The 19,411-nt window shown below is 36.3% G+C and overlaps 1 protein-coding gene across 11 annotated transcripts in view; it reads left to right on the forward strand.

The window, feature by feature from the left end:
- Window positions 1-19,411, forward strand: part of CCDC102B (coiled-coil domain containing 102B) — a 305,511-nt gene that overhangs the window by 95,113 nt on the left and 190,987 nt on the right. For 10 of the 11 annotated variants that reach the window (XM_047828878.1, XM_047828886.1, XM_047828877.1 and 7 more), the window contains 2 exons: window positions 14,301-14,916; window positions 15,446-15,663. In XM_047828878.1, coding sequence (XP_047684834.1) covers window positions 14,317-14,916; window positions 15,446-15,663 — 818 coding nt within the window. In that variant the 5' untranslated portion in view covers window positions 14,301-14,316. Of the gene's footprint in view, window positions 1-3,102; window positions 3,142-14,300; window positions 14,917-15,445; window positions 15,664-19,411 lie in introns of those variants that run through there. The other variant, XM_047828883.1, reaches the window with a different exon arrangement.

The raw sequence follows: 19,411 nt of genomic DNA on the forward strand, positions 1-19,411 counted from the left end.
AGAGAGAGAGAGAGAGAGAGAGAGAGAATTAATTACCTATTCATGATCAGAAAATAAAATGGTTACTGTTAAACAAAAATGAAAATGTGGTCTATTCAAAGTTCTCAGTAGTAAGGCTGGAAATCCACATATCTTGTGAACGTCTGAAATACTTGCACGCACACACACTCTTCAACACGTTGCTTCAACATCAGTGTCCTGCTCAGTGCTGGGCTCATAGTGAGTATTCTAGTCAACTGTTCTAATCCAAAAGAGAATTTAGGAATTAGAACAGACTTACATTTAACTTAGCGTCCTTTTAGTTCTGTGGTATTCATTCCATACATTGCAATGTTTTCTTGTCACTACATACCTATGATGCATCATTACAGTATCTAAAATCTACATAGTCTTGCTATTAGTTATGGTCCTTCTGATGGTTTTTCCAGTTTCTTCCAACTCCGCCATTTGTTGAATATTTTGGATGCAAATATGTTTAAAATTAGGATTTAATTCAAAATCTCTATTTTGTATATTATTGGGTTGTCATTTGAGTGATTGTATATACAAATGCATGAATCTGTATATGGAAAACTGTGCTATATATATTACAAAGCAGGATAAAGAATAAAAGTATAATTACACATATCTAGATAAAATCACTGTTAAAAGTTTACATATTTTTACTGCAATCATAATTGCTTTAAAAATTAGGCAAAAAACCTTTTTATGCAGCTTTTGCTCCCTTAATATTTTATCTGTATTTTCAACATTGAAAATCGTTGCTATTTTATATACATTGGTAGGCAGTATTTTTAAAAATATTACTTTTTGAGGATAATACGACAGTGCATCATTTAGAAGGCAATGGACTTGAGAATAAAAGTGCCCTGATTTCCTGCTAATATTTCAATCTCCTCTGCTTCGAGGTACTCACGTACTATAAAGTACTTATTAGTCAAAACCATAATCATTTGAAAAAGATTGCTATGGGTTAGGTGAGAAAGGATAGGACAAAGCATGGGAAAATTACTGTTTTTAAATATATACCTTTCTTATTTTGCTTTTCTCTTGATTTCTCAGTTTTTCTGGATCCAGAATATGAAAACAAAAAATAAAAACCTCTCAACTATCTGATATATAGATTCATTACTACTTATTACAAAGAGCTTACTAAGATTGATATTTTATAGTAGAGATATTTCAAAATAGGATAGAAGGTTCAGTTTACTCAATATTAGAGTGAAAATCTCATGTGTCTTTGGGGGTAGTTGAATTCCCTAACTTTTCAAATGTTTTGTGTTACAGAAACCTCAAATGTATTTTGTTAAATTCTTTACCCTTAAGGTTTAGACTCAAGTGTAATTTAAAGGAAATTCCATCCATATGTTTATAATTTAATATGTTAGGCTGTTCTTTTTTTCTTTTCTTTTTATATTTGGTGTCCAAGAACTCTCTTGAGCTACTTCTTTCAGGGATATTTTGGCAAGATTAGACCAAGTCAAGAACTGAAAATTTCAGTTTGGAATTCAGCATACATCCATAAGGTGCAGATTCTAAGCAATACCAAGAAATTTTCTCATTTTGATTCTAAATTTCACAGAGTTGAAGATTAATCTGTGGCATTAAAGTAACATTAAGGGACATTGAAAATAATTCCAGTTAATGTTGACTGAGAGCCAATAAATTTTCTTATTCTTAAATTATACCTTTTTTTGGAAGAGTATTAGTATTCTTCTTAGCAATTCTTTAAAATTTCTTTACCATTTGCTATTTAACAAGAGTGACTGTTCAATGAACTACTTTAACCACACATTTTCATCTGCTCAACCAACCAGATCTGTCAAACAATTTCTAAATGTCTAGTCTTTAAACATAGATTGTACTTTCTTTCTATCATAGCATAAGCCATGCAGAGTAAACACGCATGATTTGGATTTAAAAATATAATCTTCATACATGTTAGTGATTAGTAATGTATGGTCTATAAAGGAGCAAACATTTACTGAGAACTTGATAATCTATGCACTTTTCATTTTCTGAATCTAAAAGAGACTTTATAAGCATGTGATATGAACCTCAGAAACAAAAATGAACCATAGAAATTCATATTCAGAATACATGAAGGGTAACTATGATTTTGTTTGAAGTCTTTGTTTCACGTAATTTTAGTGAAAATGGATCAAACAGAAAAGTGATTTGACATGGAGGAATTATTTTCTCCATGTACTGCTGACATTCTTAGATATACACTAAAGTTTAGCTCAGTCTGCTAAATAATAATATTAAAATAATATGCAACCCAATTAAAATATGTGTGTATACTGTGTGTGTATATTTATATGTTTGTATATAATATACACACACTTGTGTGGTATGTATTTTTTTAGGTGACTTGGGGAGGCACTATAAGGGTATGAGACATTGTGTTTTTTAATTTCCTGTTTTTGAAGAAGGAACGTAATGTTTGTTCATGGTGGAAAGCTGGGCTCCAAAAGAGTATCTTGTTCTGAAGCCAAGAATGGGAGAATGGGCCTGGAGTCTTGGTACCACCACTTTCCTCTGTGTCTAGTCCTCCTGGTCTATGGAGTTTTCTTTTATAATTTTATTTTTTTTAATTTACGCCCAAATTAGTTATCATATAGTGCAACAATGATTTCAGGAATAGATTCCTTAATGCCCCTTACCCATTTAGCCCATCCCCCCTCCTACAACCCCTTCAGTAACCCTCTCTTTGTTCTCCATATTTAAGTCTCTTATGTTTTGTCCCCCTCCCTGGTTTTATATTATTTGTTTCCCTTCCCTTACGTTCATCTGTTTTGTCTCTTAAAGTCCTCATGTGAGTGAAGTAATATGATATCTGTCTTTCTCTGACTTACACCGTACACAAAAACAAACTCAAAATGGATGAAAGACCCAAATGTAAGACAGGAAGCCATCAAAATCCTCGAGGAGAAAGCAGGCAAAAACCTCTTTGATCTTGGCCGCAGCACCTTCTTACTCAACACGTCTCTGGAGGCAAGGGAAACAAAAGCAAAAATGAACTACTGGGACCTCATCAAAATAAAAAGCTTCTGCACAGCGAAGGAAACAATCAGCCCAAACTAAAAGGCAACCGACAGAATGGGAGAAGATATTTGCAAACGACATATCAGATAAAGGGTTAGTATCCAAAATCTATAAAGAACTTATCAAACTCAACACCCAAAGAACAAATAATCCAGTGAAGAAATGGGCAAAAGACATGAATAGACACTTCTCCAAAGAAGATGTCCAGATGGCCAACCGACACATGAAAAATGCTCCACATCACTCATCATCAGGGAAATACAAATCAAAACCACAATGAGATGCCACCTTACACCTGTCAGAATGGCTAACTTTAACAACTCAGGCAACAACAGATGTTGATGAGGATGTGGAGAAAGAGGATCTCTTTTGCATTCTTGGTGGGGATGCAAGCTAGTGCAGCCACTCTGGAAAACAGTATGGAGGTTCCTCAAAAAATTAAAAATGGAGTTTTCTTTTATAAGAAACACAAGAAGGAGGTATTGGCTACTGAATTCTGTAGCCTTCTGGATGGTTTCATGGAGGTTGAAACTAAATTCTTCTTGACCCTTACTCTCCCTAAGTTAAGGCACAATGAGATCACACACTTTGCTGTGGTGTTTGGGTCAGGATGCTGGTGTTTATCCTGAGCATTTGTAAAAGAAACAATTTGGTATGGTGGAGATAGCTCTGAATTTTGAGATGAAAGATCTGAATTAAGTCCTGTCTCTGCCACTTGTCAGCTGTTCTGACATTGGTCCAGATACCCATACCCACCTAATAGAATTTCCATAAGCATCATGCAAAATGTACATTAAAAGTGTTTTAAAATAGATATGTTATACACATGTGAAGAGTTACTACACTGGGAGGTTGTGCTTAAATTATATTAGCATTTTGTCCTCTTGGTTTGAACCTTCAAGGCCTTGTAAACTTACATACTCAGAACAAGGGAACACATTTGAATCCAAAGATCTGAGGGAAGAGCATTCCACCCACAAGATCCTAAGGCAAGAATGAACATGGCCTCTTCAAAGAATGAAAGGAAGTTAGCGAGACTGGAGCAAAAAGGGTAAGGAAAGGAAGGGAGATAGGAATCAAGGTCACGGAGTAAGTCTGGTGGGGCGGATCATATGAACCAGACTGTGATTAAATGTTTTCATTTTATTCTAATTGTAATAGGCATTAGTAAGTTGTGATTAGAGTTATATAACTTTATTAAATTATAAAAAGATTTTTTGACTGCTTCATACCAACTAGATAGAAGTATTTGTAGGCATTTCAGAAGTCGTAATGCTATAAGGGTGGTGGTTGTTTCCACAGCATAGAGGCAGGGATGGTGGAATGAAATACACGGGTCTAGGAAGTAATTTGAAGGAATGAGGTAATAGCACTTGCTGACTAAGTGTGGGTCAGAAAGAAACTAGGTTTTTGACTTGAGATGTTAGATGGATGCTGGTCCCATTTCCTGGGATGCTGACAATGGAAAGAAAACAAATTTGCAGTGGGCTGGGGATCGAGAGTTTAATTTTGTAATTTAAGGTTGAGGCAGAGATTCCTTTAGTGGAATCCAAGTGGACGTTTGGAGGAACACTGTGAGCCTGGAGCTCAGGGGAGGTTAAAAAACTGGAGATAAGAACTTGACATTCAACAGCAAAGACATTCTGTTTTGTATTTTTAAGCTTTGGACTCTCTAATACAGAGAGAGGAGTGGTAAGGAGAGACAAAAGAGGCCTAGAAGGAAGAGGTAACAGAATAATGAAAAGAGTGTGGTAATTAAGGGGGGGAAAAAGACAGATGTGTTTAAAGAGCAAGGAATTTTCGATTTTTGTGAATAACGTTGAGGTCACATGAAGCAAGGATGAGGAATGAATATCTGATTTGGCGATATTAAGATAATGTGTGGTATTGACAAGTGGGATTTCTGTGGAACAGAGGACAAGATTCCCAGTTGAAATGGGTTGATGAAAGAATGGGATGGGAGGAAATAAAAGCAGTGAAAATAGACAACACATGAGATATACTGTCTCCTTTGCCATAGGAGCAAAGAAAGGGAGCATTACTTCATGGAGAAGGCAGTGATGATGCAGTCAGTTGCTGAAAGTGTACTGAAGGAAGTGACCCACACGGAGGAAGATTCATGTGACACCCTTGAAACAACCATGGCAAAGCTATTAATAATCCCATTTTATAGATGAAGAGACTTTCACATAAATTAAGTTTCTAAGGTCACAAGATGGTAAATGATAAAGCAAGAATTTGAAGTACTATTTATGTGGTTTCCAAGTCCAGTCTTTTTTCTCCCCCATATATCAGCTGCTGTAGGCTGAACAATGCCTACACAACTTAATCTCTGGAACCTGTAATACCTTACTTCATATGGTAAAAGAGATTTGACAGACATGATTAAGTTAAGCCTTTGCGATAGGGAGATTATCCTGGGTTATCTGGGTGGGTCCAGTGTAATCCTATAGGTCCTCATAGGAGAAGAGAGGAAGATGAGTGTTGGGGATAGAAGACCTGATGACAGGAATGAAGGGGTGGAGTGGTCTCATGAAGAGGCCACTAGCCAAGAAATGCAAGGAGCCTCTGGAAGCTGAAAAGGGCCAGGAAATGATCCTCCCTTCAGCACCTCTGGAAGAAACCAGCCCCACCTACACTTGATTTTAGCCCAGTGAGATTTATTTTGGGCTTCTGAACTTCAGAAATATAAGATAATAAATTTGTGTTGTTTTAGGCCATTAAGTTCATGGTGATTTTCTACAATGGCAATAGGAATCTAACTGACCACCCTTCCTATGTTAGTTAACTATTTACAGAATTGTCTATTGCTCCTTAGTTCAAGTTAAATGTATTTTAGCATGTCAGCGTCCAATGATTATACTGAATCAGTAAATACTAACTACTGTATTAATTTTTTTTAAATGTTTCTTTATTTCTGAAGGAGAGAGAGACAGGGTGTGAGTGGTACAGGGGCAAAGAGGGAGACACAGAATCCAACGCAGGCTCCAGGCTCTGAGCTGTCAGCACAGAGCCCAACACGGGGCTTGAACTCACCAACTGTGAGATCATGACCTGAGCCGAAGTCAGATGTTTAATTGACTGAGCCACCCAGGCGCCCCCCCCCCCCCAACTTCTATATTTAAAACATTGCTTTACTTGAGCGTCATTACAAGGATGACAACCTTACACCACTTCTTGGGGGGTATATTTGAAACTTCTGAAGATTACTGTGACAAATATTTTGGGCATGAGGTCCTCAGTAGCCCTGGAGAGGAAGTAGCTACAAATCTGAGGGTTCCAAGTTGCCTTTTGAACTCTGGGGAGTGTGGGTTTCTTAAACCTGGCCTTGTCCAGAAAATACAAAAATAAAAACTATCTTACCCCATCCCTTTTGGATGCTCTCTGCAACTTTTGATGAACCAGTCATCTTGTCATCTGGGGGGAGTTGGGCTTTTTAAAGACTTCTCCTTTGATTTGATTTATAATTTAAAGAATGAATTTTAATCTCTACCACCAGTATGGTCATAGGTCTTTAGCCTGAAGATTAAATTTCAGATCACACATAAGAAATAAAACTTAATAAATAGTATCTTTCATGCCTTTATATGAGTATTACTTTGCTTTACTAAGAAGTAGAGTGAATGAAGCAAAGTATTTGGAAATATTATGCATAGGTATGGCTCACAGAAGTCTACATCCATCATAACATTTCTGCTTCTGATTCCAGTTTTTCTCGAAGCTTTTTGATGTGGGATACATTTTAGCCAATTTGGATTATTAATGTAAAGAATGTACAATTGGGGAAATGAAACAGACTTAAAGAATAAATTTTTTTTTATTAAAAACTTTTATAACTGCGTTTCAAAAGTAAATATGACAATCATTTGGACTGTATTCTCCAAACTTCATTATTAAGTCTGTGAAAACTTTCCAGTCAGTTAACGCAGAGTAGTTGGCAGCTATGTGCGTTCCATCAAATGGGTGTGAGAAAATATTACTGAATCACACTGACATGAAAGGGCTTTCTCTTGTTCACTATAAAGTGTAACCAGATCTGTGAAGAATTTGTGAGTTAGCCTCGTACATTCTTTAAGAGCAAGTGTGAACACAGTAAATGGATTAGAAATTTTTCTTAGGAAATGCATAGGCAAACTGAAATGGCTTGTGGCTTTGTTTACTGAAACTCTGAAGTGGGCATAAATATTGGAAAATGTCGATGGATTCAACATTACCGAAAATCTAATAAGTAGCTTTTAAATTAAAAAAAAAATGGAAAACATAACACCGCTCCTTCAGCGCTACCTGGTTTGTTGTGGAACTGGGATAGGAATTATTTTATAGGGTCATTCACTTTCACATTATAAATTAATAATAATCATAATTTTGAGTTGTTGGCTCTTTGCTCTTGTGGACTTTATTTTGATTTCTTTGTAACTAATATTTGTGGACACAGTTACAATGTCCTTTAAATTCTTTCAGTTTTATGAAATTATACAAAATTATATTTACATAGTGAGGCATATTCCAGATTCAGGGTCACCTGTCCAACTTCGGAAAATGGCAGGATCTTTGACACAACCACGTTTTTTCAGTGTTCCTTCCAATAAAATGTGTACTCTGACTGTTAGCCACCTGGAAATAGCAGCAAGATTATTCTTATACGAAAATAAGATTCAACAGGGCTTTGGAGTTCCACAGCTAATAATTTCATTTTTTGGCATAAGGTCTCAGCAGATATCTTGGCTTATTTATTTGGTGCTATTACGTTGGATTAGATTGCATGAGAAAATGGGGATCATTTGTGGTTTTGTTCACTGAAACCTTGAAACTTAAACAAAAAGTTAAATGCCCAGGAATTCAACAAGTGCCAGACTTGCATGCAAATAGGTAATAAATAGCATAGACTTTGTACATACAGTTAGAAGAAATATATTTAAAGTGTAAACTCTGATCTTAGATAAAATATCATTATGCTGCAATATTTGCTCACTTATGAGACATTTCAGGAATATTTCAAAACAGAACTTGCTTGAACCTGATTGATACCCTAAGTTCTAAACAAGAGTAGTTAAATTATTTTACATTCTCCAAGAAATTCTAAATTATCTGAACCTAAATTGGTAATTGGCAGGCAAAGCACTATAAAGGCTTCAAGATGATCAGCCTGCCAGAAAAAAGAAATTTTAGTTTTCCAAGCTTCATTACCAATGATACGTTGGCACTTTAAAAAATAGAAATGGATTGTGGATTCTAGATCTTTCATTGTTCCTTTATTCGTAGTCCAAAGAAGTAAGATTGACCACTTTCTATGTCTGACCAATAAGGTTTTTATTTTAAATGTAGTTTTTTTGTACGTTTTGTTATTATTTTTGTTGTTTTCTTCTTTTTTTTAATATTTATTTATTTTTGAGAGAGAGAGAGAGACAGAATGAGAGCAGGGGATAAACAAAGGGAAAGGGAGACAGAATCCGAAGCGGGCTCCAGGCTCCAAGCTGTCAGCACAGAGCTGGATGTGGGGCTCAAACCCACGAACCATGAGATCATGACCTGAGCCGAAGTCGGACGCTCAACTGACTGAGCCACCCAGGCGCCCCATGTTCTTTTTCTTCTTAAAGCATAGAAAACATTGCTATTATCTGGGAAAGGCAGTAATTACATCAAGATATGATGTGGAGAGATTATTCTGCAATAGATTTTTATAAAGAAATGGAGGTAATTTTTTATCATTGAGCATTATCTAAGAAATACATTATTTTCTCAATTTTTTACTGAAAATCGAGACTAAAGAAAAAGCGTCATGCTGCCGTGAAACAGTGACACAAGGCTTCAGCAACACTGGGGAAGGTTAAGATTTAGGACTCAAGGAAGAGTCAGCTTCCAAGGGCAGGGCTTGTCGTATGAGTTCCATGCCAATTCTTTAAAATAGAGTTAATTTCAGGCCCCTGGGTGGCTCAGTCTGACATCAGGTCAGGTCGGGATCTTGTGGTTTTTGAGTTTGAGCCCCGCACATCGGGCTCTGTGCTGACAGCTTGGAGCCTGGAACCTGCTTAAGTTTCTGTGTCTCTCTCTCTCTCTCTCTCTGCCCCTTCCCCGTTCATGCTCCGTCTCTTTCTCTCTCAAAAAGAAACATAAAAAAATTAAAAATGAAGTTAACTTCTAATTGATCAGATAATGCAATTTATAATTTCATGATGATTCTTAGCAAACATAAATGTATTTTATTAAAAAAATTTTAATGTTTATTTATTTTTGAGCGAGAGAGAGAGAGAGAGCGTAAGCAGGAGAGGGGCAGAGAGAGAGGGAGACACAGAATCTGAAACAGTTTCCAGGCTCATGACCTAAGCTGAAGCTGGATGCTTAACCAGCTGAGCCACCCAGGCGCCCCTAAATATGTGTATTTTAAAATGTTTACATTTATGCTTATACTACAATGCTTTTAGAAAATAAAGTTTCCAAGCTTTAAATAATGTACGAATTTATTCTATATTATTTAGTTGCCTTTTTTGTGCAAGTATTTCCTGCCTGTCTATGGCTCCAAAAGCTCACATTAACATCAACAAATATAGACTATAACTGCCTGTGTAATCTGTCACAGTGCATGGATTTTTAAAATATAAAGAACTTGAGCTCTGTTGAAGTGGTATAATCTGGCCATTACCTTACTGCCTACACCCGCTGTCTCACATTTCATATTTAGTGTCCTCTTGCAAAACTATCCTAAAAAATATCTTAATTTTTTCTGCTTTAGGCACATTCAAAATACAGATTTTTTAATACTAATCACTTGTGCATGTTTGACAGGCCACATTTTAAAATACAATATGGTGTTTTACTTTCCTGAATATTAAAAACTGATTTTTCTTTTTCGCTTTTTATCAGAGTGTATGGCATCGTATCTAAAGTAACAACTGTTCTTAACATTATATTTTGAATCTGTATTAATGTATTTACTTTTTTCTTATGGCATTTCTTAAGTTTATTTATTTATTTTGAGAAAGGGAGAGAGAGAGAGAGAGAGAGAGAGAGAGAGAGAGAGAGAATCCCAAACAGGCTCTTCACTATCATCACAGAGCCTGATGCAGGGCTCGAACTCACAAACCGTGACATGACCTGAATCAAAATCAAGAGTCAGACTCTTAACCAGCTGAGCCACCCAGGCACCCCTGCTTATGGCTTTTATTAACATTATTGTGTATGCATTAGTTGTCTTATGCTTCTTAGGGGAAAAAAAAATCCAAGAAGGGTTTCATTTAGAATTCATTTCCTATAAGTTAATGGAAAGCAATAAGTATAAACAATAAAGCCAAAATCCCTTGATCAGGCAAAAATGCCCTGATAATGTAGCTTCTGCCAAAAATGCTTTTATTTTTGGTCCACCTCATTCTTCAGATAATACATAAGATGTCGGTCACTTCAGAGAGACTTCTTTGAGTATATAGGTATGTGTTGAATCATAATACACCGTTTATTCCTTTCAGAGAGAGTTATAATTTGTGATAATTAGATTTATTGCTTTTGCTTATTAACAAGGTTCCAGATTGGCAGCACAATCTGATTGCACAAAGGAGAAAGTTGAGGTTTGTGCAGGGGACAGACACGCCAGGGTGGCTGAAATCATGGAGCGTGGACGCAGCATGACAGAAAAGGGGCAACAGGATGCAGAAGCCCCAAACTTGCAGTTCCTTTAAGTTATGAGGAGGTTAAATTCACTCAAAGCACAATGTCAGGGATCACTTGACTAACTGTGCTGTGATTTAATGGGAGATATTGGAGCACAGAGCCTAGCGCAGAGCTGGAACTCACGACCCGTGAGATCATGATCTGAGCCGAAGTCAGATGCTTAACCAACTGAACCACCCAGGCGCCCTGATAAATCTTATTTATCTGTTGATATCCCTGTTTTTTGAGTATGCTGTCTCTCTTTCAAAAGAGAGAAAAGAAGCTGAAAAAAACAATGTTACATGTCCAGAGTGACATATTAGTGACTTGGATAGCACTGAGGAAAACTGTCCCCTTGCCTAAGAGACAGATGGGTCAGCCAGCCTGCAGGCATTTTTCCATTTAACAGTCACCAGAACTGAGATACATGATATTTCTGTCTCCCCTTACAGGTAAGGATAATGAGTCAAAGGCAATTTATACAATTTGTCCGAGATCATCCATGTAGAAAGTGGGAGAATCAGAGCTTGAATCAATAGAGTCTGGATGGAGCCCAATGTCTTATACATTAAATGTCTCTTTAGTGAGAGATAATGTTTAGTAGCAATATTTATACATTGTAGACCCATCATATTTAGTTATTTAGTACCTTAAAAATACTTGTAGTCATCATGGTAGCCTGATTAAATGAACATTTTTAACAGCTTGATTGAGCTATAGTTAATACAAAATATTGCACATATTACATATATATATATATATATATATATATAATTTGATGAGTTTGAACATATGCATGTATCTGTGAACCCATCACCAATAATCAAAGTAATAAAATGTCCGTTACCTCCAAGAGTTTCCCTGTGCCTCCTCCCTCCTTTTTTGTGGTAAGGACAATGCAAAATTTAGTGTAAGAAACCAGAGTCAATAGCATTAAAATACTTTCTCACGCATCAAAGGCTTTGTGCTACAACCGCTGACAAATCCTTTCACGGTCATTGAAATAAAACATGCATACATACAGATGCACATACATATAGGGAAAATGAATGCTTAACTAGATACACATAAGGATTCAATATCCCCATTTACAGTTGCTTGAGAAACACTTTAGAACAGGAAAAACTATTCAGGTTCAAGGACTGAATGATTAAGCCCAACTCAATTTTGTTTAGTCAGATGTGAAAAAATACATAGTTAATTGGTAGGCAAGGTCTCCACATACCAGAATCCAATTACAGAGTCTTCAAAACACTAGTGAAATAAAAGTTAATGAGACATTTTTAAAGACATTACAATTTTATGATACTGATTGATTTTGAAAAATGGCAAGGATAAATTTAAGTTTAATATGCTGAAATAAATTTTCTGTCTTCACTTTGGAATCCCAGCCAAAAGAAGTATCATTAAATAGGGAATAATGGAGATGAATATCCATATGATATGTGAACATATATATAAAATATTTGTGTGCTTCTAACTAAGAATTCCTTTTTTATTTTCTTTTTTTAAAATTGGTCTTGGTTTACCAGTGGTCTAAGAAATTTGGTGAGCTATATTATCATTGCCCTCTGAATTACAGTAAATGTAGGGAACAGTTTCTCCAAATCAGCACTAACTCAAATGTGATTGGACATATACCAATGCTAACAAAAATAATTACAACCATGAATCTATATTATTGTAAGTATTATAACAAGGAGTGAATTGTTTTGGCACCTCTACAGAATACTTGTTAAAATGTGTATTTTTCTTGCAACTGAAAAGGATATATATTTAATATTAGAATAGCTTTTTCTTCAGTAAATAAAGACTTATTTTGTAAGTTGTTAGTATAATGAAACCCCTTCGATTGATTAAATGGATGGTTCATAAGGAGATAGTTTATGATCTGTAACTATATAAAATAGCAAATAAAAAATGAGAGGAATTAATGTCATGTGCATTAAATGTCACTTATAACAATAAATCTTACTTGATAATAAAAGTGGGTAATCTTATACAACCACAGACCTTTATTAATTTGTAGATTAAGCTGCATGTTTTAAGCATTTATTTTAAAGAAAAGGTTCTATTCACTATGTCATCAATATAGCTATGTTGCTATATTGAATAAAGTAATGGGCGTACATACTGATAAGAGGGTCTACTCTTACCAGTTAATTTGCGTTTGTTATTATATGGCAAGCTGTTTGTAATTTCTTTATAAAGCTTTGATGTTTTTAAGACTGTTCAATGTTATCTGTGCTGTGAGGCGTCTTCATGTCTAGGAGACAGTTCAAGACTTCTGAGTATCTCCTATATATGGTAGCAACCTAACACTGATATGACATATAATATGTACTGAAGAAAGATTGATTGAATAATTAGTGTGAATACGTATTTTTATTTTTATGTGTTTGTATTGCCCACTGAACTACAAAATCTTTGAGGATAAACCCCATGTCTTATTCATAGTATTTGTGTAGAATTTATCATTATATTAACCATAGGGTGAAAGTGGTTCATCTATCAGTCTCCTGTCATTTTGACTGCAAGTGACAGAAACTCAACAATCACAGCTTAAGTAGAGTCAGGTGATTATTCTCACATGGCAAGAAAACGAGACGTGTGCATTCTAGATTTCATGGCATAGCTCAGTCACTAAGTCAAGCTCGTTTCATCTCTGTTCCACCGATTTAAATGTTATAAGGTGGCTGTGACACTTGCCTTCTTCCAGAATCATGTCCTTGTTTTGGCGGGAAGAAAGCAGAAGAAAAGAGTTTCTCAATCTGAGTTTTTCATGTTTTTTAGATGGGAAACTTCCCTGGCCGACTTCCCTTCAAATCTCAGCTAGAAGCAGGTCCTATGCTGTCTTGAGACTAGTGAATGGTCAATGAGATGGTAATGAGACTCTTCCGAATTCCATCATGGAAGAGTTAGACCAATCATGATTTAGCCTCTGGAATTAGAACACACATTAGAATATTTAGCCCCTGGGCTTCTCCTCCCGGAGATCATAGATTCCACCTTCCACTTAAGCAGGTTGTGGCTAAATTAGCACAGAAAAGAGGATCACTGAGTTGTTAATGGACAATCTGTGTTATAGTAAATATTACCTGTAAAGAACTGGATTTGTTAAAATGAATTATTCATGTCATGTGCTATCCTCAATTGCTCTTTATATTTTTATTTGTGTTCACTTGACAATATTTCATATGAGCAATTTTTGTTTCTTTCAGGCTAATTATAAATGCATTAGTTCTATATTTTTAGTTATAGTGGAAAGAAAAATGTGCAATATTGAAAGATACATTGTTTTCATCAGCTTTCTTTTTTAATTTTTTATTTTACCATTTATTTATTATTGAGAGACAGACCGTGAATAGGGGACGGGCAGAGAGAGAGGGAGACACAGAATCCAAAGCAGGCTCCAGGCTCTGAGCTGTCAGCACAGAACCCAACGTGGGGCTTGAACTCACGAACCGTGAGATCATGACCTGAGCCGAAGTCGGACGCTCAACTGACTGAGCCACCTGGGCGCCCATCAGCTTTCTTTTTTAAATGTCCATCTTGCTCTTGTAATTGCAAGGGCAATTCAAATGTTAATTATGTTTTCTGTCTTCTCTTAGACCTGAAAAGATAAATATGAATTTAGATTCCATTCATCGGTTAATTGAGGAAACACACATCTTCCAGATGCGGGAGCCATCAGTTAAACCACCTTGTGACATGTTAGCACCTGCTTCATCCCCCAAGGACACTTGTCCTTCCTGTTTGCCACATCAGGGACTGCAATCACGTGCCGCTCACAACTTCTGCGCTCACTCCTGTAACACCAGTGAGTGGAATATTTGCGAAGAGCTTCGCCTGAGGGAACTTGAAGAAGTCAAGGCCAGAGCTGCCCAGATGGAGAAGACCATGAGGTGGTGGTCAGACTGCACTGCCAATTGGAGAGAAAAATGGAGCAAGGTTCGGGCCGAAAGGAACAGCGCTAGGGAGGAAGGAAGACAGCTCAGAATAAAATTGGAGATGACGATGAAAGAATTGAGTGCACTGAAGAAGAAGCAGAGTTTGCCACATCAAAAGGAGGTATTAGAAACTACCCAAGACCTGAAGCATCCTACTTTCATGGAAGTGCCTTCTGCACAGAGAGACCCATTTCACCTTGGTTCACAAACGTGGGAGTCTATCAGAGAGTGTCCGGTAAAAAGAGAATTTCCTACAAAGGAGAACCCGGATAATAAGGTAAGAAAAACAGAGGAACCAGAGATTATGTGCACATTTGAATGCCCTATACAGTAATGGAGAGGAAAAGGAAAATGACACACTCATTGGTTGTGGTTTTCCAGAAACCTGAGTTATTCATTTTATCTCCTTAAATAGCATCAGTTTATATTGTTACCCCTTTCTATTTAATTCCATCTCTAAAAATATAAAACATATCTTGCTCTTCTATAGTTCTATCTGAACCTTTAAGCCTTTCTGTGATATATGGGATTTATGGTAGATGTAACCTAGGTTACATTGTAAATGAACAATTTGCAAAGACTGAAATATATTTTATCAGATGGTAGAACATAGAAGGGAAAAAGAAGGCTTGAGGAATGCTAGTTAAAGTTCAGTCGTATACCTCTTTAGAGACTGATAAAGAAATGAAAAGAGGAATTTGATGCTGAATCATAAGATTTGTTTCCTTCCAAAACTATGTTTTCTTTATGATTTTTCTACACTAGATGTAAAAATTTAACAATAACTGCTTTATTTTTTTTTTCAGGAAGAAGGTTTGAATATTGACCAGTTAAAATTAAATGAAGAGATGAAACTCAATCTTAACTGTCCTGATTCATTAAAAAATGTTTCTGAAAACGGTACACTGAAATCTGCATTAAGACCACAAGCAATAAACCTGCCTTTGAAGAATAAAGTGCCTGAAATTTCAGCTTTGCAGGTACATCTGGATGAGTTCCAAAAGGTTTTATGGAAAGAAAGAGAGTAAGTGCTAATCATTGTCCCCCATTAACCAAGTCTGATTTTCAAACTTATTAAAATTAAGTCTACCAAACTGGCCATTTGATAATGTATTTTATGCAAAATTAGTCATTAAGTACTAATATTTAAAATATGAGTTTGATATTTGTATATTTTTTGAACTTTTAAAAATATTAAATAGTTAATATATAAATATTAAACAACACACTACTGCACAGGCATTGGGCCAAATAGGAAATCAAACAGCAAATCAAAATATACCTCAAAACATGAGAAAAAGAAAATACAATATTCCAGAACCTATGGGTTGCAAAAATAGATGTTAGAATGTGACTTATGCTATAAATGCCTGTATTAAGGAAAAAAGTTCAGGGACACCTGGGTGGCTCAGTAGGTTAAGCACCAAATCCTTGATTTCGGCTCAGGTCATGATCTCATGGTTCATGAGTTTGCACCCTGCATTGGTCTCTGTGCTGACCGTGTGAAGCCTGCTTGGGATTCTCTCTCTACCTCTCTCTCCCTCTCTCTGTACCCTTCCCCCACTCACACTGTGCCTCTCTCCCTCTCTCTCAAAATAAATTAATTAATTTTTTAAAAATTTCAAATAAACAACTTAATATTATACCCCAAGGAACTAGTAAAAGAAGAAACTTAGCTGAAATTTAGTGAAAGAAGGAAATAACAAAGAAAAATCAGAAATAAATAAAATAGAGACCAGAGTAAACAACAGAACACTGAAAGTAATGAGCAATTTTTCTAAAAAAATAAATGAAATTGGCAATGCTTTAACATTAAGAAAAAAAAAGAGAACACTCAAAAACCAAAATAAGAAATGGAAGAGAAAATATCACAACAGATAACTACAGAGATATAGACTGTGCGAACAGATTACCATAAGCAAAATTCAAAAAAAAAAGATAATTCCTAAAAATGCACAAGATTGAATCACGAATCTTGAATCCAAGAAGTAGGAAATCATCTTAGACCAATAACAAGAATGAAAGTTGAACTGGGAATCAAAAATCTCCCAGCATAGAAGAGCCCAAGACCACATGGTTTCATTGGTAAATTCTGCCAAACGTTAAATAAATTTAATGACAACCTTTATCAAAATCTTACAAATAATGGAATAGAGGGAATACATTCAAAATCATTCCATGATACTAGGTCAACCCTGACACCAAAGCATAATAAAAACAATACAAGAACAAAAAAGTCTAGTTTGTCTGATATAAGAATTACTACTGTTTCTTTTGACATTCATTTGCATGATAGATGTTTCTCCCTCCCCTCACTATCAATCTGCAGGTGTCTCTAGGTCAAAAAAGAGTCTTTTATAGACGGCATATAGATGGATCTTGTGTTTTTATATATTCTGACACCTGTGTTTTTGAATAGAGCATTTAATCTGTTTACATTCAAAGTAATTATTAATAGATAGGTATTAATAGCCATAAACGGCTTAAGACCCTTACAACAGAGAAAAGTGTTACAAGAGAATTAGAGATGGAGAGTGAAATAAATGAGATCAGAAACAGGCTTGATGAAATGAACAGCAGGCTGGAAAAATCAGAGGAACAAATTAGTCACCTAGAAGACAAAATAGTAGAAAATGATGAAGCTGAAAAAGGAGAGGAAGACAAATTATGCAACATGAGAATAGACTTAGGGAACTCAGTGACTCCATCAAAAGTAATAACATATTATAGGAGACGAGGAAGAAGAGAGAGAAAAGGGAGAAGAAAATTTATTTCAAAAAATAATAACAGAAAACTTCCCTAATCTGGGTAAGGAAACAGGCATCCAGATCCAGGAGGCACAGAGAACTCCCTTCAAAATCAACAAAAGCAGCCCAAAACCAAGACATTCTGTAATTAAATTTGCAAAATATAGTGATAAGGAGAAAATCTTACAGCAAAACAAAATAAGTCCTTAACTTACAAGGGAAAACCCATAAAGCTGGCTGGAGTTTTCTCAACAAGCTTGGCAGGCCAGGAGAGAGTGGCATGAGATTTTCAAAAGTGCTGAAATGGGAAGAATCTGCAGCCAAGTTCACTCTATCCAGCAAGTCTATCATTCAGAATAGAAGAGATAAAGAGTTTCCCGGACAAAAACTAAAGGATTTTGTGACCACCAAACCAGCCCTGCAAGAAATATTAAAGAGAACTCTTTGAGTGTAGAGGGGAGACCAAATATGACAAAGACAAGAAAGGATCAGAGAAAATTTCCAGAAACAATGACAAAGCAAGTCATTTTTTGGCTTGTTAGTTTTTAGTTTTTATCATTCTTTTTTCATCATCTTGTTTTCATCATCTCTGGCAGATTCGCCTTAATTATGTTTGAGTTGTTAATGTACATGGCTAAAACAGCCAGTGTACTTTCTAATTTTTACAGCATTAGTAGACTTCAGCTAGTCAATAAAAATGAAAAATATACTGATATTTATAAGGGACGACTCAAAATTTGAGAGTTACTGATTGCAGAAAAAGGATGCTTTATTCATTGACTGTTAGCGGTATAGAGCAAAGAGCACTAGACTTGAAATTAAATGATCTGGTTTTCGCCTTGGATCTGATATATTCAGCGACATGATACTGGGTTAGCTGAGAGTGTGCTGTTGTCTCCTTTGTAAGTAGATGGATCATCGTGCCTATGTCGCAGTTATCTATTGTTTCATGACAAACCTTCCCACAAAATGGTTAGTGTTGAAACAACAATCACCATATATTCTGTTCATGAAGCTAGAGCATGGTTTTGTGTGGACAACTCATCTGTCACTACATGAGACTGCAGCCGGGATGGTTCAAGGCTGGAGATGACTGAATTGTTGGGGGCCAGAATCATGTGAAGCCTCCTCTCTCATGCTCGCATCTGGTGGCTGACTTTGGTTCTCCCCTGGGGTCTTACGTGAAACACCTGCAGGTGCCCTATCCACGTGGCTTGGTTGAAAGTGGACATTTTAAGAGCACAGAGAGGGGCGCCTGGGTGACTCAGTCGGTTAAGCATCTGACTTCGGCTCAGGTCATGATCTCATGGTCTGTGAGTTCGAGCCCCAGGTCGGGCTCTGTGCTGACAGCTCAGAGCCTGGACCCCGCTTCAGATTCTGTGTCTCCTTCTCTCTCTGCCCCTTCCCCACTTGTGCTCTGTCTCTCAAAAATAAATAAATGTAAACATTTTTTTTAAAGAGCACAGAAATATATGGCATTTTAATGACCTTGTCCCAAAAGTCAGTTAGCATCACTTCTGTATTCACTGATTTCTTTTTTTTCCTTTAATGTTTTTATTTATTTTTGAGAGAAAGAGAGACAGAGCATGAGCAGGAGAGGGTAGAGAGAGAGGGAGACACAGAATCCGAAGCAGACTCCAGGCTCTGAGATGGCAGCACGGAGCCCAACACGGGGCTCGAACCCATGAACCGTGAGATCATGACCTGAGCTGACGTCAGATGCTCAACTGACTGAGCCACCCAGGCACCCCCTGCCTTCACTAATTTCTTGTGAGGATCAAGCACAGATAATGTCTGGGAAAGTGACTATTAGTGCGGGTTACTCGGTATGATGTTTTTGTTGTTGTTATTCCTTCATGATCACTTTAGGCAATTATTAGCATTGTGTGGAATATTTGATACACTTTAAAATGTGGTCCCAAAGTCTGAAAATAAGTATTTTTCCATCTCTTTAGTTATAAGACTCTTAATGGGCAGAAAAAATGGAAAAAAATAAGTATGAATAGAATTCTATACATTATATAA

The sequence above is a fragment of the Prionailurus viverrinus genome, chromosome D3, assembly GCF_022837055.1.
Source record: "Prionailurus viverrinus isolate Anna chromosome D3, UM_Priviv_1.0, whole genome shotgun sequence".
Lineage (NCBI taxonomy): Eukaryota > Metazoa > Chordata > Mammalia > Carnivora > Felidae > Prionailurus > Prionailurus viverrinus.